Source organism: Cavia porcellus, unplaced genomic scaffold (genome assembly GCF_034190915.1).
Source record: "Cavia porcellus strain 051 isolate PalLab524CR breed Dunkin Hartley unplaced genomic scaffold, mCavPor4.1 scaffold_7, whole genome shotgun sequence".
Taxonomy (NCBI): Eukaryota; Metazoa; Chordata; class Mammalia; order Rodentia; family Caviidae; genus Cavia; species Cavia porcellus.
In genome coordinates this window covers 37,050,468-37,069,942 of record NW_026947490.1, presented here as the reverse complement: position 1 = coordinate 37,069,942, position 19,475 = coordinate 37,050,468, and the positions used below count along the sequence as shown (strand labels likewise).

Sequence of the window (19,475 nt, the reverse complement as noted above, 5' to 3'; positions counted from 1 at the left end):
TTTCAAAAATGAGCTGCCGCTGCCTTACACATTTTTTTCCTTGAAAGTTGGAATCGTGGCCCATTTTTCTTGGCCACATGAACGCCAGTGTGGCCTGACCACAGTGCAATTCAGCTTTCTCCAGCGAAGTGCATGCTGGGTGAATGTGCTCGATGAATACACCTGCACGGGTCCTCTGCACATCTCTGCTTACTTTCTTGGCTTTTTAATGCTTCGAGATCGGACTAGTTGGATCCCAGGGTACTCTACAAAGTTTTTATCATTCTTTGATTTTACTACTCGGGAGGACACAGAAATAGTTCCTTGTCTCTCGAGGTAACCATTGCACGACTGAAGAGTCACCGCATGCGTGTCTGCGCTCTCCGCGCTCAGGTCGTTTCCCTGGTCGCTGCCCGGTGGGGCTCCGGGAGCCTCGGTTTATCGGGGACCGGGCTGAGCCTCTCATGCGCCATAGGCGGCAGGGTCCCTCCGGCCGCGCTGCCCTACTCTGGATGCTAAAGAATGTATTTCTGCCTGCTGGATTTGCCTTTCGCCCTTCATTTAGCGAAACGCTCTCGCCCTCCAGTGTTCTCGGCTCTCGCGATCGTGGCAGTGGGCCGGACCCTCGGCCTGGCCCCCAGCTTCTTTCTGCGGGGTCCGCACCGCGCCCCCGCCCCGCCCCCTCGGGCCAACCAGCTCACGGGGGCCTCGCGGCGGCAGGGCGGCCTTGACGTAAACCCCGGCCTCCGCGCCACGCTGTCGCCACGGCAACCGCGTCCTGATTGGCGTGGCGTGGGGCGGAGCAAGGGACCAGTGAGGGCGGCACGGCTGCTGATTGGCCGGCGGGAAGCCCCGCCTCTGCAGAGGAGCTAGGGGGCAGCGCGGCTGCGGACCCCGAGGAGGACAGGGCTGGCGGCGGCGCGGATAGCGGCGCTGGAGGAGGAGGAGGAGGAAGAGGAGGAGGAGGAAGAAGAGAGGGAAGAGGAGGACGAAGAGGAGGGGAGAAGGGGGACCGCGCGGCGGCGGCGATGTCCCCGCAGGGTTGGTGGAGGCGCCTGGCGCCGGGCGCGTAGTGCGCTGCGGGGCGGCAGGCGCGGAGGTGAGCGTCGGGCTTTGGGGTGCGGAGGCCCGGGGCGCGCCCTGCACGGCCGCTCGGCCCAGAGCCCCGGGTCCCCTGCGCGCCGCGGAGGGTGGCATGGGCCCACGGGAGCCACATGTCCCGAGCGAGGGCTTGGAACGTGTGGCTGTGCGGTCACCAGAATATCCGCGGACTTCGAAATATCCGCGCGTTCGATGTAGTCGCGGTGGTCCGCGCCTCTCCGGACCGCAGGCCGTGTTTGGGTGTTCCCGCTGAGGCGGGAGCTCAGGCTGCCCGCACAGGGGCCCGTCGGGGTCCAGGACGCAGTTGTCCCCTCAGGCGGGCCGGGCCTGCGCTGCTGTCCCGGCCCCGCGATGGCCCGCGGGGTTCCTCAGGCCTGGCTAGCATAGGGCCTCTGTCTGTTGTGTCCACTCGCGTTCCACTCCTCGGTGACAGTCGTGTCGAGGGCAGCGCCATCTGCTCGCGTCTGCACCGAACCTGAGTTGGACCCCAGCTGACTTTAGCTTCTTTCCTTAGGGGTTTCAGAACCCACTCTTGAGTGCCTCTGGAGACCCTGCGCAAACTCTGAAACCTCTGGCTAGAGGGGTTGCAGCTCAAGCCTCGAGTGCAGGCAGAAAAGCCAGAGCACTGCCGGGGGATGTACCAACAGGAAGGTGAGACCTGGGATGGCAGTGTCAAAAGGGTCGGCAGAGTGCCCGGGTCGAAGCCTCTGTACTGCTGTTGGGGCTGCCTTAGTACTTTTCTCATTGGTGAGGCAGAATATGCATCACCTAAAGGTAAAAGAGAAAAGGTTTATTTAGCTCACAGTTTGTAGAGGTTTCAGACCACAGTTGCCTGCCTCCAAGATAGGATGGTGTGCAGAGGGGCATCGTGGAGGGGAGAGAGCTTGTGGAGGACAGAAGGTAGCAAAGCTGCGAGGAGAGTAAGTGTAATCAGTGACCCCTCTTTTTGTCCCTTATGTCTTATCCAGGCTGCCCACCCTTGAGGTGAGCAGTGGTCACACCCAGCCTGGGGCAGCCTTCATCCTAGCATCACACCTTTAAACCAGGCATCACACCCTTAATCCCAGGATCATATACCCTGGATCTAGGCACCTCTCAAAAGCACCCCCTCTGACAACATGAGGCTTTGGGGAAGATGGCTGTTCTCTCTCTCTCTCTCTCTCTCTCTCTGTCTCTCTCTTTCTCTGTCTCTCTCTCTCTCTGTCTTTTTCTTCCTTCCTTTCCCTCTCCACCCTTCCTAGTTTCTCTCCTGGGGGGACATCTAGATTCACTCCTTAACAGGGGCATCCGGGTTGTCAGCCTGTCATGGGACAGGGGCTGAGGGCCCTGAGCACTGTGGGATGTCTCTGTCTGTGGCCAGATGGTCCCTGGGGGACCAACTTTACAGGCTGGGAATACTGCTGGAGTCTGCACAGGAAAGGACTCTGGAGGAGGGGCCCCACCTGGGAGAGAACCACAGGACCCCAGGAAGTGAACTGTCTCTTGGCAGTTTTGTGTGGCTCAAGACTGGATCTCATGCCATGGTCCAGGCTGGCTTTGAACTTTATGTGTAGTCCAGGCTGTCCCTGTAGTAGCCTCCCTCGGGCTGGGATTGCAGGTGTGAACTTCTATGACCTCCTCTGGGCAATTCTTGTTGGGCGAGAAGCAGAGCTAGCCAGGCCGTCACCCAGCCTTCAAGAGGCAGGAGTTGCAGGAAGTCCTTGAAGGGTTTGGGTCAGGATGAAGGATCAGATCACACCACTGCCTGGGGGAGGACAGGGCTGAAGGAACTGCTGTCGGAGCGGATAAAGCATCCGGCTGGTATCTGCTGACCTCACAGACGACACCAGCAGTGACATGACCAGCGACGACGACATGAGCCCGAGCAGAGGAGAAACACCCCCACCTCAGTCGGTCTGCTCTTCCAGCAGTGAGTACCCGTCAGCCCCACCAGCACCCACCCATAGGGGAAGGGCATTTCCAGGTGCCCCTGGACCGGCCTCTTAGGCAATGTTGCGCCAGCCCGCATGCATGACATAGCTCTGACCTGACGGGAGAGTAAATGCAGATGTTTTTATGTCAGAAGACACCAGTGGAGAGTGAAATGCAGGGCCTCTCAAGTCCTAGCATGAGTCCCGTGAGGGAAGCAGTTCCTTCATTCTTCTTCCGTCCAAACTACCTAGATGACCAGGACCAGGGTCAGAGCCAGGACTGGGCCGGGGAAGGCCGAAGTGGAGACGAGGAGCCTCAAGGCCACTGGTCATATCCCAGGAGTGCTAGAAGTAGTAAGTTGTCTGCCAGCCTGCACCCATGCACCTGTGCCTTAGACATCTGCTCCCTGTGCACCTGGGCCCTGTACACCTGTACCTCACTCACCTGTACCCACGTGTTTTTTCTGTGGAACCAAGGCCTCAGCAGCCCCTGCCCCTCGGTTTGACTGTGTTCCAGTTCTTCCAGAGCTTGGGCCCAGTTCTTTCTCCTCACCCTTGCAGGAGGTCCACCTGTGCAGTATCTGTCATGCACACCACCGTTTATTCGAGGTGTTTCTTATGCTGGTGCTTTTTTTTTTTTGGTGGTACTGGGGATTGAACTCACAACCTTGCACTTGCCAGGCAGGCACTTAGGCCACTAAGCTAAATCCCCGGCCCTGGTGCTTTTTGTTTTTTTTTTTTTAATTTGAAGTTTTCATATAAAAGACCACACCACTACAAAAATTTAAAACTTAGGACCAGGAATTTAGCTCAGTGGCATAGGGGCCTACCTGGCAAGTGCGAAGTCATGAGTTCAATCCCTGGTACAAAAAAAACCAAAATATCTAAACCTTGTGTGAAGTGCCACAGAGAGAGAGTGACTGTGAAACACAGTCCATTTTAACCATGCTAACCAGTTAGGATAGGCTGTCACCGCATGGTGCAGATGTGAGAAACCAGGCCCTGCTTCTCAGGGATGAGAGGAGAATTAGGAGCTGCTGTATTGTGTGCTGTGTTGGCTTCAGCAACTAGTGGTCACCTTTATTCCTCCTGGACTTGGGGCCCACTGCAGTGGTGTAGGGAGCACTTCAGTAAGGAAAGGAAAAGGCTGTGTGGCCCTAGCTGAGGGCTCAGGGCCAAGAGCAAGTCTGGCAGGCCCTCCAGGACTCACACTGCAGCCACCACCTCCGTTAACTTTGTGGTCAGGCCTGGGCCTCCCCGATGCCTTGCAGGCAATGAGCTGTGGGCGCCTCCTGGTGCCTGCTGGGCTGGCCTGGGCTGCTCCCCCCCATGACTGCTCCTTCCCAGGGCTGCTCCCGTGGGATCCATCCCTTCCTGGAGTAGAAGACGAAGATACAAGCTTGGAGGTGGACAGAGATGACAATGGGGGTGACAACGGGAATGCCATGGACTGTGAGGCCCAGCCCCAGGTACACGCACCCTCCTCCCCAGCCCAGTCACAGCAGCAATGCCTTCCTGTCTCCCAGTGCTATGTCCATCTGTCCTGGGTCCTACAGGGGCCATGAACCCTCATCCCTCCCAGGAGGAGCCTAGTGTGCCCCATGGGTGAGGAGCAGCTGTAGTCACTGTTGCCATCTTAGGTGCTGCCCACATAGGTCCCTGGTAGGTGGGGTATCCTGGCCAGTCCTGCAGGGCGGAGAAACAGAGCCTGTAGCCCTCTCTGCTCCCCAGGGCCAGGAGCCAAAGGAGCCCTGTGTTGCAGAGCAGATGGGCAAGGGAGTAGGGCTTGAAGCCTTGCCTGTCTCCTGCTGGCTGTGCAGTCCTCCATCCCAGGAGATGCAGCCATCCAGACAGAGAGCTCCCCGAAGTTACTGCCACCGCTCTGAGTCCGTGCAAGGGACACAGGAGGTTGGAGCAGAGGTCTGGGTTTGGTCGCAGAAACCGTCTTCGAGCCTAGCATGCGCGTCAAGGACAGGCACGGGTGCTGGGGCCCGGGCACTGGGGAAGCACATGCAGAGGCCTGGGCAGCGGTGGCCTGGCCATCATACTGTCGCCTTTGGTGTCTAAAGTGCCCGTCCTTGGCCGAAGCTGTGGTCCATGCCCTGCCCTGGAGAGGCCACAGATCTGGGAGCCACTGTCTCCTGCTGATGAGGCCTGGCCAGGAAGGTCACTGGCTACCCTCAGATCCTGCCAGCGCCATCTGTGCTCCCGGGCAAGCCTCTTCCCTGTACTGGACTGATGCCATGGGTGAGGATTGCCACTAGGGGACAGAGACAGCCATATGGGCGCTGCTGCTTTGCACAGGAACTCAAGTCCAAGTCAGGGCATCCTTAGTCCCTCAGAGGCACAGCACAGTGCAGAGCTGAGCGTGCATTTGTCTTATTGAGAACGACAAATGGCAGGAGCAGTGTGAACAGTAACTTGTCCGGTGTGGTCCTCAACTCTGTGCACAGGAATGTAGACCCACCCACCTCTGTCCTCCTCAGGTCTCCATTCGGCTGCTCCCTGCTGGCCTCTGGTTCTGAGTTCTGGCTCTCTTGGTGTGGCCATATGCATCTTGGTGTCAGTGCACATGCCCTCATTACCCCATACGATCCCTGCCCCGCTGCCCTGAGAAGCCTGCTGGCCAGTGGCCACAGGGCACCAGCAGATCAGGTGTCACGGGGCCATGCTTGTAGTGCCTCCTGGGGTTTTGTTTATCCTCCGGAAACTCTCAAGTGTAACCTAGACAGAGATTTGTTTTCAAATCTCTGCTTGTTTCCTCCCATGCTCCAGGATTTCGTGCCTGCACCCCGCAGGTACAGAGGGGGTCTCCACGGCCCTGGTGCCGTGTGCCTTGCCTTCTGAGTGGATGCCCCTCACTCTGAAAATGCTGCCTGTTTTTCTTGCGTTACGTTCTGCTTGTTGCTACACCATCTGTAGTCTTCCCAGCAGAGCAGCTGTAAAGTTACTATCAAAAGTCTGTCTTTATATAATTTGTCTTCCTGCATAAACACAGGCCACACACTGCAGGAGCTCCTGTCCTGCAATCTGGCCAGGCACAGTTGGTACATTTGCTTGACACCAGGCTCTCCTGAGCAGTGTGGAGGAAGTTTAAGTCCTGTTTGGGGGGAATATCTACTAGGATGAAAAAGGTAGCCCTAAAATGAAGGCCCACTGGTCTTGGCAGTTCTCCTGTTGTTTTGGAAGCCTGTACTGAGGCGTGTTCTGCATAGCCATGCTGGGCAGCTAGGGAATGGGGAAGGCAGTTTACGTATGTGTCTGGCCAGGCAGGTGTCTGTGTGAACCTGTCCTTCCAGTCCCCAAGGCTGTATGCTTGTGGAACATGTGACCAGGCAGAGCTTTCCCACCATCCTGGCCTGCAGGTACTGCCATCTCTGCACAGCACCGTGCCTGCTCAGGCCCTCTGTTCAGGCCCCCGCAAGCCCTCTCTCTGCAATGCCCACCCATCCAGCCTCTGTATCTGTGTCCGGGCTTACTCTTTATTGTTCTCTAATTGTTTCATTAGTCCTTTCCCCCCAACCAAATTGTAAGCTGCATGAGGTCAAGGAGTAGGCGTCACGTGTCTTTGGGATCTGCCTCAGAGTGCAGCTCCAAGGTAGGTGCAGCGTAGGCGCCCAGTACCACATGGCTTGGATGCCTCAGACCCAGGTATCGTGAGCGTTTCCTGTAGAGCTTTCTGTCAAGCTCCCGTGTCACCAGCATTGTTTCTGGTGGGCTGCTGTGGGCGTCGGACTCCATCCAGAGGTCTGTGTTCACTGTTCTAGGATGACGAGTCCTTCCAGAATGTCATGGGCTTCAAGTTTGACTGGAAACTGCAGAACCCAATCCAGGATAACATGGAGACCTACAGGAAGCTACTCTCCCTTGGTAAGCGGTGGCTTCGCCCGGCCACCCCCGGGGTGAGTGCAGGTTAACAGAATCCAACTTTCACAAGAGCCTTTGACGATTTTCAAGTAAGGGGATAAAAAAGTCTGTTTGGCTTTGGTTGAGGAACACATTGCGCAGGTGGGATGGGCGGGGCTGGCTCTTGCCATGGGGCTGATACTTTGCCCAAAGTAGTAGAAGCAGACTTCATAAGCACATGTGGAATGGGACCTGTGTTCCTGACTCATGTGGGCTCCCCAAAGGCCTCTGGTCAGCGTCGCTCGTTGGCTGTGCAAGTCCATGAGACTCTTGCCTTCAAAGAGTTCTGGTATTTGGAAAGCAGGTAGGGAGAGAGCATGTAGAAACTGGGGTAGGACCACGGAAACCTGGAGTGGCTGAGAGAGTAAATTCACGAACATGTAGGTCTGAACAGATTTCTGGGTGTAGTCAAGAGAATTAATGAAAAGGCAGCTAGGAGTGGGGTTAAAGAGTGAAAAGTAGGACATAGACGGGAAGTGAAAGGCACCCAGGGAACCTTGGAGAGCCCTGTGCTGTTCACAGCTCATAGCAAGGTGGAGGTCAGTCCTGGGGATGGCTTTCTGACTCCAGTCTGGATGCTAGCTGCAGTGTTGTTCTTGTGACCAGGGATACAGCTTGCTGAAGATGACCGCCAGTCCCACATGACACAGGGCCACTTGCTGAGGGTCGCCAGAGACACCTACCCCAGCACCAGCCAAGGTGAGCATGGGCAGAGTGGCACGGAGCTTGTGACCTCTGGACCCACATGGAGAGGTTGGGGAGTCTGCCTGCTCCTCATGCCCCCTGCCGAGTTCCACCGACTCTGTGCATGAGTTTGGGGGTGGGGGGGGGCTTCACCTTTGGGGTTTCTTTCCAGGTCTGTATACTGTGCCTGAAGCCCAAAACTCAGCCCAGCAGCAGGAGGCCTGTGAAGAGGAACTTCCCCATGGGATGATCATGGAAGATGTTGTCAGGGATGTGTCCCGCTCCAAGGGGCGTGGCCACTCCAAGGCTGGAAGAGCCAGGGGGTCCAGTGAGCAGCTGCAGAAGTTCCCCAGAAGGTTGGATGACAACTGCAAGGACGCGTCGTGTAGCAGGAGGGAGGCAGGGATCCAGGGGAGGGGTCACGAAGGGAGTCTGTGCTGGGGCAGCTTCCAGTTCACCTCAGGCCTTGTTTGCAGGAGGAGAGTGCTGGAAAAGAAGAGGCACTGCCATCTGGACTCTGATGGGCAGGACCCTGATGACTACCACAGAGGCTGCGCTGGGCAGAGACCTGTTGAGTGCGGTGGTGAGGTAAAGAAAGCCACCAGCCCACATGGCCCGGGCAACCCCAGCACCCCCTCCATCTCAGAGTCGCCCCCTGTCCATTTTGGAGCCATGCCGTATCTGTGCGACGAGTGCGGGAGGTCATTCGGTGTCATCTCGGAGTTTGTGGAGCACCAGATCATGCACACCAGGGAGAACCTTTGCAGCGATGGTGAGTCCTTCGTTCACAGCGTGGCCGGCAGCGAGGTTCAGAAGGGTGGAGGGAAGCACTTCTCGAGGAGTGCGGGGAAGCCTTCACTCCGGGCTCTGCCCTGGCCGCCAGTCGGGAATCCACACCAGAGCGTATCTCGCAGAGCATACGGACCAGGATGACAACGAGGAGACGGAAATGCCCAGCCCGACCTTCAGGGAGCTCCAGAGGATGTATGGCAGAGACAAATTCTACGCGTGCAGGATGTGCGAGCAGACCTTCCTTCAGAGCTCCGCCCTGATGGATCACCAGGAAACACACAGCCCAGAGGAGCACCGGCGAGCATGGGAGCGCCAGCATAAGCCCAAGCCCCAGCACCAGGACACGGTTATGCCCCGCTCCATCCTCCGTGGATCTCAGAAAAGGTACTGCCAAGAGAAAATCCACGAAGGCGAGGCTTGTGGCAGGCAGTCTTTTCTCAGCAGCACTTCCCTGAAAGAGCATCAGAGAACACAAAGAGGAGGCCCATTGGAGACTGAGAATTGGGTGTGTGAGCAGTCCGGCGTTCCTGGTCGGTCATGTAGAAGGCGGCAGAAGAGCTACACCACAGAGAAGGTCTGCGACCTCACAGGTGGCAGGGATGCCCTGATGCAAAGCCTGGACCTCAGCACGCCTCAGAAAATCTGTTCTCGAAAGAACTCTGCAGGCAAGGTTTATGAGAAACATGAGAAACTTGTCATTTACAGAGCGCCTTTTCCTGTATCTCAGAAGAGCCCCATGATTACCAGGCCCCCCGAAGACGAAGAGAAGGAGGAAGACGAGAAGAAGGTGTTCACCTTCAGTGGCAATCCTGGTGAAGACCAGGAGTTTCCCATGGTGGAAAATGTCCTTGAGGGGAAACCATACGAGAAGCCTGGCGTTCACAGTCTGGCCTCTGCCCAAGCTCAGAAGTGTCACAGTGCGGTACAGCTCATAAAAGCCAAGCTAATGGCAGAGTATCCCTCCCAGAGCTCTGTGGCTGTTAATGACCAGCAAAGCTGTTGTGAAGAGGACACCTGGGAAAGAGAAGGTTACAGGAGGCCCACTGTCCCTCGCCTCGCTTTGCCCTCATGTCACAGAAGGAATGAGCACATCAGACGTGGTGAGAAGAGAGAATCCCCCATTTGTATCTCTGACCTTAACAATAAGTTGAAGATCCCTTCCAAGGAGAGCCCCTATGAAGCAGAAGAGACTAACAGCTATGAGGACCCTGTTATGTGGGACGCACCCCGCGCTGAACCACCAAGAAGCCTTGCTGGAGGAGGAGCTGGTATATTTAAGCAGGATGGCATAGCCACTGTTCCTGGGTCAGATGTCCGGGAGTACCAGAAAGCTCGGGCTAAACAAAAGTATCTTGAGCCCAGGAGAAATGAGAGCTCTGCAATTCATTCCCTGCTGCTGGGGGAGCGGCCCTCAGCCTTCCCTGGAGAGAAGCTCTGCGAATGTCAGGAGTTTGGGGAGCCCTTCACTCACGGCTCCAGCCTCACCGAGCACCTAGAGAGTCACAACAAGGAGAAGCTTTCTGGGAGCAGGAACTATGAGCCAGCTGTGATCTGCAGCTCACCCCTTGTCGACCCCCAGACAAGCTACACCCAACAGGAGTATGCTGACGGGCAGGCCCACCAGAAACCCGAGAAGCTCCCGCAGCGCAATGTTACAGGCAGCAGCCCTGCTGCACTTTGGAGAGCTGATTCCCCAGAGGAGCCCCACTGTCGGACCATGGAAGACGCTGCCGTCCAGGTCTCAGACTTGGAGGAGTCTGAGGAGAGTGACTCTGAGGAGGACACAGTCTGTGGGCATCAGGACTCCGGGCCAGGCTCTGCAGACCTCTCAGATCTTGAGGGCCAGCAGGATGACAACAGCTGGACACAAGTGGCTGGAGTTCACTCACATTCCGACAGTGAGCCTGAGGAGGTGGGTGGTGGAGAGAGCGGGGAGGTTTCCCCTTGCGGTGCCTTTCACCTCAGGCCCTGGGAGACCCGCAGACATGGCCAGATGTGCTTCACACAGGGGCCCAAGGACACATTTGTGAGCCTGCGGAGGAGGCGCGCTGCCTTGTGGAGCCGCGCCCTTGCACGCTCATCTGCTCAGTGCACTCAGTGTGGACGCAGCTTCATCCGCAGCTCCATCCTGCGTGTGCACATGCAGCATCACAGGGACACGGCCATGCCTGAGCCAGAACTGGAGCTGGAGGCCGAGTCCCTGCCAGAGCCTGAGATGGAGTCAGAGTTGGAGTCCGAGCTAGAGTCAGAGCCCGAGTCTGAGCCGGAGCCTGAGCCTGAAGTGGAGTCAGAACCTGGGTCCGAGCTGGAGCCGGAGCCAGAGCTGGAGTTGGAGCCTGAGTCAGAGCCTGAGTCTGAGCTGGAGCTGGAGTCGGAGGCTGAGTCCGAGCCTGAGTCTGAGCTGGAGTCAGAGCCAGAGCCAGAGCTAGAGTTGGAGCCTGAGTCTGAGCTGGAGCCAGAGCCGGAGCTGGAGTCAGAGCTTGAGTCTGAGCTGGAACCAGAGCTGGAGCCAGAGCCGGAGTCAGAGCCTGAATCTGAGGTTGAGTCCGAGCCAGAGCCGGAGCCAGAGCTAGAGTCAGAGCCTGAGTCCAAGCTTGAGTCCGAGCTGGAGCCCGAGTCAGAACCAGAGTCGGAGCCTGAGTCGGAGCCGGAGCTGGAGCCAGAGCCAGAGTCACAGCCAGCACTTGAGTCGGAGATAGAGTCAGAGTTTGAGTCACAGCCAGAGCCAGAGCCTGAATTACAGTCGGAGCTAGAGCTGGAACCAGAGCCTGAGTTGCAGCTGGGGCTGGAGCCAAAGCCAGAGCCAGAGCTGGAGCCTGAGTTGCAGCTGGAGCCAGGGCCTGAGTTACAGTCAGAGCTGGAGCTGGAACCAGAGCCTGAGTTGCAGCTGGAGCTGGAGCCAAAGCCAGAGCCAGAGCTGGAGCCTGAGTTGCAGCTGGAGCCAGAGCCTGAGTTACAGTCAGAGCTGGAGCTAGAACCAGACCCTGAGTTGCAGCTGGAGCTGGAGTCAAAGCCAGAGCCAGAGCTGGAGCCTGAGTTGCAGCTGGAGTCAGAGCCTGAGTTACAGTCGGAGCTGGAGCTGGAACCAGAGCCTGAGCTGCAGCTGGAGTCAGAGCCTGAGTTGCAGCTGGAGCTGGAGCCGGAGCTAAAGCCAGAGCTGGAGCCTGAGTCACAGCCAGAGCCTGAACTAGAGTCAGAGTCACTGCGAGAGCCAGAGCCAGAGCTAGAGCTGGAGCTGGAGCTGGAGCCGGAGCCCAAGTCGCAGCCAGAGCTGGAGCCAGAGTTGCAGCTAGTGCCAAAACCCAAGTCACAGCCACAGCTGGAGACTGAGCCCGAATCACAGCCAGAGCTGGAGGCAGAGCTGGAGCCCAAGTTGCAGCCAGAGCTGGAGCCAGAGCCCAAGTTGCAGCCAGAGTTGGAACTAGAGCTGGAGCTAGGGTCACGCTCAAAGGAGCTGCAGGGCAGCGAGGCCAGGGAGAAGCTCTTTGTGTGCGCTGCATGTGGAGGCCACTTTTTCACAGCGAAGGAGCTTGGCGATCACCGCACCCAGGCCCATGGAGAGGAGGCCCAGGAGCCTGGGCACACCTCTGTATGTGCTGCATTTCTCTGCGAGCCCCTCAGGAAACCTGCATCACTCTTGGACAGTGAGGGCCATGGGTCATCCGATGTTCCTGACTTGGACTTTGCCAGTCAACAGATGCAGGAGGAAAAAGCTGTCCCCATCCCCGAGGGCGAAGCTGGTGTCCTTGTTCCACGTGAAGCTCCACAGGTTCAGGAGTTAAAGGAGGAAGCTGCTGAGCCGAAGCCAGAGACAGCCGAGCCCAACATAGAAACTGTTGAGCCCAGAGAGGCTGCAGGGCCAGACGGAGAGGCTGCTGAGCCCAGTGGAGGGGCTGAGGAACCAGACAGGACAGGGATGGAAGGCCCTGGAGAAAGGGCTGGAGAGCCGGTGGGAGATGCTGACGAACCCCACAGGGGGACAGAGGCCTCGGAAGACGGAGGGGATGGTCTGGAGAGCCAGCCCAAAGGACCAGGCAGCAGCTGCCCCAAGTGCACAGGCGCCTCTGCCTCCAGCACAACCTTGGGTGAGCACCTGCAGAACCATGCCGCCACAGTCATCCTGAAGCCCGGGAACATCCTGGGCCAGCACCTGGGCGACACCAAGCACGCAAGCAGTGGTGTGGGTACACAGCAGGCTGGTGAGAAATCCTTCAAGTGCAGGGTCTGTGGCCAGCTCTTCAGAGACACATCCCTCACTGGACACCAGGTCATTCCCAGCGTCTGAGTGGGGAGGCTGGAAAACCTTTGCCTAGACCCTTCGGAAGCCCTGGAGAAGTTAGCTGACCTGTCAGACGTCAGTAGGAAACTAACTTAGTGTGTATAGCCCTGACTCTGCCGCCATAGCTCAGGCCTGGTATGGAGACTCCTCCACCCCAGCTCCCTGCCCCATCTTCGGTGCACGGCTGTGGAAGAGCAACTGAGTGTACCTTGCTTTCATCTGTGTGAGCAGCTTGGGGACCCTGTGAACATTCCATGCTGCAGAAACTGCCCCGTCCTCGGTACACAGTGCTGCTAGGCAAATGTTGACCGCCAAGCAGGTCCCAGCGAGGCGATGATCACATGGACTTGGACCTCATGCTGCACAGTTCTGGTTTACTCTGTAGAGCTAACTTACTGGTACTCTTGATTTTTTTTTTAATTTTTATTTTTTTGGAGGAGAAGAGAGCGACAAATTCCTATATATTTGTGTCTTAGATCCTGGGAAGGTTTATTGTGCATTTGAACCCTGTCAGTATCTTTTTACCTGTTTTTATTCCCTGCTCTCAGTCTTGTGAAGCTGTAGATAGCAAGGTAACATGTGTTTTCTTCTTTGCTGTTTGATAAGACAAACAATTCTAGTTTCCTCCTACAGCCGTTTTGTCCTTACCGATGCCTTGGGACCTAGTGTTTCCTGTACGTCTTTACAAGCTGCGGGCTGGCTTTTCTGGCCCAAGTCAACCTGCCACCCCATTGTGGGCACCTTGTGGTGGTTCTCAAGCAGATGTATTACGGTGTGGGGTGTTTTTAAAGTTTTTTTTTTTTTTTTAAGCAAGTCGGTGTGTGTTCAGTGAATTCATAAAACCTGAAGCTTTTCCCTATAAACTCTATGCCTTCGCCTTTAAAGAGTGGGTGCGGCCGTTGCTGGGCTGGAGTTCGGCCCAGTGGAGGCCAAGCACCAGCAGAGGCTGCCTTGCTGTAGCTAAGGAAGCCAGATGGAGACCTTTCCTCACTTCGCCTGCGCTTCCCGCCTTAAGAGACTGCAGCACCATGGCCGGCCCCTCCGTGTGCTGCCACAGGTCCATTTGCTCTTGGGGTGGCCAGGAGCACATGTCCTTAAGATTGCTAACATCAGTGTACCTGTTCTTTACCTGTCAGACTTTGGCTCCATGGTATCTTGTATTTAAAAATACTAAAAAAAAAAAAAAAAAAGCTTTCTTTACAATCAGCCCACGCTTAACATGGACTCAGGTTCCCCAGCAGCTTTAATTTGTTTTGTTACCCTCTGTCCCTTTTCTTCAGCCCCTCCGATTACCTGTGAGGTGTCTGTCCCTGTCCTGCTGGTCTGATCTCCGTCACGAGCTGACCTCATGGCTTGAGGTTTCCGTGTCCGGCCCTGGGGCCCACCTGTGCTCCTTCCCTTCCTCTCCCTTGTATGACAAGCTGTTCAGTACTATGGTGGCTGGGGAAAAAAATTAAAAATATAAAAAGAACTTGAAGCAGATCTTTCAGTGAAAGTCAGTGAAAAATAGGGGCAGATGACTCAAGCAAACAATCTGCCAGGGGATATGTGTCTGCATCTTCCTCTCTAGAGCTGCACGCCTGGGGCTCATGCATGGGCAGTGTGCAAGCTGTGCCAGTGTCAGAGTCCAGGTGGCACAGGAAACTGAGAGGAAGATGCAGAAATGACTATGCCAAATCAGGGATTCCTGATCCATCGCCAGACTAGGAGGGAAAGGATACACAGAAGGAAACACTGGAAGTAGGTGCCAGATGTAAGCCCAGGGTGGAAAAGGTGAGTTGAGTGGAGTGTCCTGGGCAATGGGAAGGTGTCTTTGACAGCATGGTACCAGTGAAGGGCAGCTGCATACAAAACCCAAGGTTGGAGTGGGCATTCAGGGAACTGCGGGGCAGGGAAGTACTGCATCAGAAGGGAACTTGAAGTGGGTTTCTGCGCTTTTGCAGTCAGGACAGATTATTTGGCCAGACTGTTACTGTGCAGTGTAAATCACTAGACCCTTCTCAGAAAGCAACTGGTCAAGAAGATAGAATGTCTTTCCAATCTTGACTGTATGGAAACAATTTAAATGCCAAATTATAGAAGAATGATTAAGGTATTCTTGGACTCGTATGCAGCTGTTTAATAATCATGAAGAATTACATAGCAGTGTGGAAATATATTTGCAGAATATTAAGTGGAGAAAGCAGGACACAATTATATTTATACTACAATTATAACTTAAGATGTATGCTTGTAGTCAAGCTATTGTGTTGTGGGTTTATAGTTAAGCATTATTTTCTAAAATTTTTTGAGTATTCATGGTAGTGTTGTTAAAGTTAATGATCACATTTCCATTGTGAACATAAACTCATTGTCAAACACTTGGAAAATACAGAAAAGTGGAGGAAAAATAATCCATATCTCCAGTATCTGCAGACATAAACCCTTCAGTATCTTGTTTATTTTTGTTTTTGTGCACAGATTTATAACTGTCAAATTGTGAATTGAAGATATCATATTACTCTTGTGAAATTATACTTAATGTTAAATTTTTTATAATGTTCATTATAGTGTCCTGATAAAAAAGTTTATATGTCTCTATTAAAAACAAATATGTGTCTAGAGGCAAAATTAGAAAATATAGTAAAACTAGAGAAGAAAACTTCACCCGTATTCTCAACACCCAAAAATACTGTGAACATCTTGATTCGTTTGCTTCATCTGGAGTGCCCAAGCTTGTGATTATATCTGTGTTAAATATCTATGCGTAAAGTCTAAAATGAAATGTGAAAAATAATTAAAACAGCGTTGTCATGGTTAGATATTTTGTCTCAAATTTCTTGGATATTAGTTGGATCCAAATTTCTTGGATATTAATTTTATGTATGTATTTTTTCATTACAATACAATATAGAAAGCTTGGAAATCTAATAAAGCAGAAGAAAAAGTTTCATCCTTGTTTCCAGCAGCTGCTGTTGACATCTCGATCTGTGCACTGGTCTCTATTAGGATGTTAGTGAGAGTAATGGGAAGAAATATAGAAAACAACCAAGAAACAGTTATGTGGTTATCGTGGGATTATAGATAAGTATATCATCTCTGTTTCTTTGGTTTTTATTATAGAGCATTGATAGCCCACCTTTATGACATATATTTCCATTATATATGTGTACATGTTCATTATAGAAACTTCAGAGTTGTGAAAATATAGAAGAGTATTTCACCCATATTTTCACTATCCAAAGACTGGTTAAGATCCTGATTTTTTTTTATCTTATTTCTGTTTGCAGGTTTTTGTTTTGTTATGGTTGTGGTCAATTATCTGTAATTGTGTCAACAATAAAAATAAAAGATACTTCTCAGTCTCTTTTTTTGTTCATTTTAAGTGTTTTGAGTTATTGAGTAGGTATTTTTTGGTTAATGTTATAAACCCAAAACAGTACCTCCTTAGGCTTAAAAATGTATTTGGGTTACAAATTTCACTTTTTTAAAAAAAAAAAAGTTCTGCATATTTCAAAAATTACTCCTAAAGAATCTCTTCATGTTACATTCCTCCATGTATTTAACTGTACTTCCAAGATTAAAATATATATATTCCAGCTTAGCAGTGTAAGTGCCTGCCTGGCAAGCGCAAGGTCCTGAATACAATTCCCAGAACCAAAAAAAAAAATATATATATATATTCCAATAGTGTTTTTATATTTGCTAATAACCACCAACATTGTCTTGGTTACTTTTCTCTTGTTGCTGAGACAAAATAACTGGTGCCCAAAATTAGGGAAGGATAGGTTTGTTTAGCTTACAGTTTTTGGAGGTTTTAGTCCATACTCTGCTGGCGTGGCTGAGGGCAGCCATTCATGGCAGCCATTAGCAACAAGAGCAAAAGGGCAAGAAAGGGAGAAAAGCACGCCACCTTCCTTCCCTTATATAGTATGCCAGCTGTGTGGCCCGGGGGGGGGGGTATAGCACTAACATCACCAATCTCAGCACTAGATAATCAACAATCACAAATGCTAGGCTAGGCTGCCTCCATGATTGCATGAGGCTTGGGGGGACATCAAATGTAAACCATAACAAACATATTTCCGTTATTTGGGCATTTTAAAATTAGAAATACAAGATTCTAACAAGAATTTATGATCCCTTAACATAAAAATACTAAAATTAGGATTTAGAATGCCCATAAAATGTCTGTTCCTAACTTTTTGCTGCAGTTACATGGCATCCTCAGGGGAATCATTTCAGTTCATCAATACTAACCTAATTTCATCATCAGGAATATCCCATAAAAATTATAGATTATAATCACAGACAATTTGGAAAGTTTAAACATGCTTGTGATTCTATGCTGATGAGAGATCGTCAGCCTAGTTGCCCACTGGAGCCCTGTTGGGGATCACAGTGTGACACAGCACACAAAGGCAGCTTCTGTGACCCTGATTTCATTGAACTCGAAGTGGTCCTGTACCTCTCTCCTTTCTGATCCCCTCGCACCCGAATGATTGGAGTTTGCTCTTCAGGAAGAAAAGCATACTTCCATTTGTACCCACTCTGGCATTTGCGGGCATTTTGCATTTTTTCCAGACTCTTAGAACTTAACATTTATTTACACTAAAAATGAAAGCCCATCAAGTTGTGATCATATCTTACAGTATCAGACTCATTTTAATCACAGACTGGATGGTCATTCTTTGAAAAGAGGCATTAATGTAGATCAAGGTGAGAGGTCAGTCCTATCTTAAGACTGGTTTCCTGCAGAGTCTGTTACAGAAGGTGGTAGAAGGGGATGAGGGAGGTGATAGGTGAAGGTGACCAGCCCTTATACTCTTGAGCCCTTATACTCCTTCCTTATACATCTGATGCATACATTCATCTTATTTGAAGAGGGAGTTAACTCTCCTGCTATGTTTATTTCATGAGATTTGACCTCTCCCTGGCATAAACTTACTGGCCTTATGGGTTTCCCATGTCCAGTCGAGACTTGAAGAAATTTAAGGCCAGCTGGGTGGTTATATGGCAGGTTGGCGCACTGAGGAACAAACAGACCTGGAAGAAGACGAGGCCCCATGGTCTGAGGGAATCTTGGTTCCTGTTATCTGATCCAGGTTAGTGGCTTGTGAAGTGAACCACTGCCTTTCCCATTATTATGATTCAATGGCAGTGGCAATTTACACAGAAAGAGAAAAAGTTTATTGTGACTTGTGGTTCTAGAAGTTGTAGTTAGAAGTGGAACCATCACTCCAGGCCCCTGGCTAAGTTGGCACGTTACAGTGGGAGTGTGGGGCAGGGTAAGCTGCTCACTGTGAGCCAGACAGCAGAGGTAAGATGAGGCCAGAACCCCAAATCCCCCTCACGGAGTGGCATCAGGATGTCCGGGCGGGCCCATTTCTCAGAGTCCCACCACTTCCTAACAGTGACAGTGAGGCCCACCCCTTTCTCCTCTGGGCCACTGGTGGAACGTGGCCCTCATGGCACATGGGTAATACATCTGTTTGTCAAAGAAATGTCTTCCAGAGTCTACTGAATGTTGAATCTAAACAAACGCTAATTCTTGGGGAGGGGAATCTTGCAAGGTGAAGCAGAAATGAGCAGGTGAGCCAGCGCCCCCACTGGGAAGGCCAGATGAGAAAAGGACATGGCCAGTGCTGCATTCTTTGTCAACCGGACATCTAGTGGCAGGCTGATTGCACTGAGCTTCTTTATCATCGGGTAACGCTGTTGTCACAATGGAACACAACATGTATCATATATAAATTCATATTTATGTACATATCACATTATACTATACACATCTATGTTTAATACCCTACATTATATATACATTTTTGAGGCAGAGTCATGCTCCTCCTATGTAGTTTGGGCTCGCTATACAGGCCAGGTGAGCATGAACTCATGGGTGAGCCCCCTGCCTCAGGCACTTGGGTGGTGAGGTGACAGACATGTGGCACCATGCTCGGCTCACGTTTTTAAACATTGGAATATTTAGATTTATATTTCAGGTTAAAGTAACAACTATCCACTTGATACACAGTATAGTAACATTTACATGTATATTGCATAGATGTACATATTTATATGCATGTGTACACATGTACTTGTGTGAATCACAACCTATGTACACATCTACAGATGTATCAATACTTATGAAATTACAAACACATATATATGTATACATATATATACTCTCTGCATGTTAGTTTAGTAGGCCTTTTTGCCGGTTACCCAGTGTGTTATTCCTTAAATCATGAGTTTTTACAAAATAATTTACTCATGAGATGGCCCAGCATAAGGAGCCAGGAGACCAAATCTCAAATTCATGTTCTTTAAAATAGAATTCATGAATGTTTATGGGCAAAGAAACAGGGGGATTTGAGGTATTGGGAAAGATGATTGTGGTTTGCACATTCATAATCAAACCTCATTGCTCTTCGGAGGATTGCGTACAAAATGTTGGTATCAGGTGTGATACGAGGGTGGAGTCTGTGCCTGCTGCCATCAGAAGATCATCCTGGTGAAGAATGGGTGCTTTCAACCAAGTGAGTACTAGTACTCTACTGGAGATTAGTGCTCTGTTGTCTGCTGCCTGACGTGCAACATTAGCGATTTGAAAGTTAACATCAGGGCTGGAGATATAGCTTAGCAGGCCAGAGTGCCTGCCTGACAAATGCAAGGTCCTGAGTTCGATTCCTGGTACCAATAAATAGTTAACCTCAAGTAACTAAAAGCAAGCAAGGCTCACAGGTTTATTTAGGTTTCCCCTTGGAAGGACACTTCACTTTTTTATTTTTACGTTTTGGTATCAAGAATCGAACTCCAGACCTGGCGCTTGCCAGGCAGGCACCTGT

General features: G+C 52.0%; 1 protein-coding gene across 3 annotated transcripts; it reads left to right on the top strand.

Annotated features, from left to right (window-relative positions):
* The first annotated feature begins 917 nt into the window (after positions 1-917).
* Peg3 (paternally expressed 3) lies at positions 918-15,995 on the top strand. 3 transcript variants are annotated; one of them, XM_013155323.3, is made up of 10 exons: positions 918-1,078; positions 1,595-1,731; positions 2,900-2,989; positions 3,243-3,344; positions 4,338-4,459; positions 6,758-6,860; positions 7,503-7,595; positions 7,753-7,936; positions 8,057-8,352; positions 8,495-15,995. In XM_013155323.3, the coding sequence occupies exons 2-10, from the start codon at positions 1,716-1,718 to the stop codon at positions 12,655-12,657; spliced, it is 5,169 nt and encodes a 1,722-aa protein (XP_013010777.1). In that variant the 5' UTR covers positions 918-1,078; positions 1,595-1,715; the 3' UTR covers positions 12,658-15,995. The 3 variants fall into 3 exon arrangements, with proteins under 3 accessions (XP_013010777.1, XP_023421814.1, XP_063108354.1); XM_023566046.2 differs by lacking the exon at positions 3,243-3,344; XM_063252284.1 differs by lacking the exons at positions 918-1,078; positions 1,595-1,731; positions 3,243-3,344; positions 4,338-4,459.
* Positions 15,996-19,475: the final 3,480 nt, after the last annotated feature.

What these genes read in the sequence shown, in the direction of transcription:
- Peg3 (XM_013155323.3), top strand. An exon ending in ACTGTGAGGCCCAGCCCCAG is followed by an intron (nt 4,460 to 6,757) that starts GTACACGCACCC and finishes TCACTGTTCTAG; the next exon opens with GATGACGAGTCCTTCCAGAA. An exon ending in CTGCAGAAGTTCCCCAGAAG is followed by an intron (nt 7,937 to 8,056) that starts GTTGGATGACAA and finishes CCTTGTTTGCAG; the next exon opens with GAGGAGAGTGCTGGAAAAGA.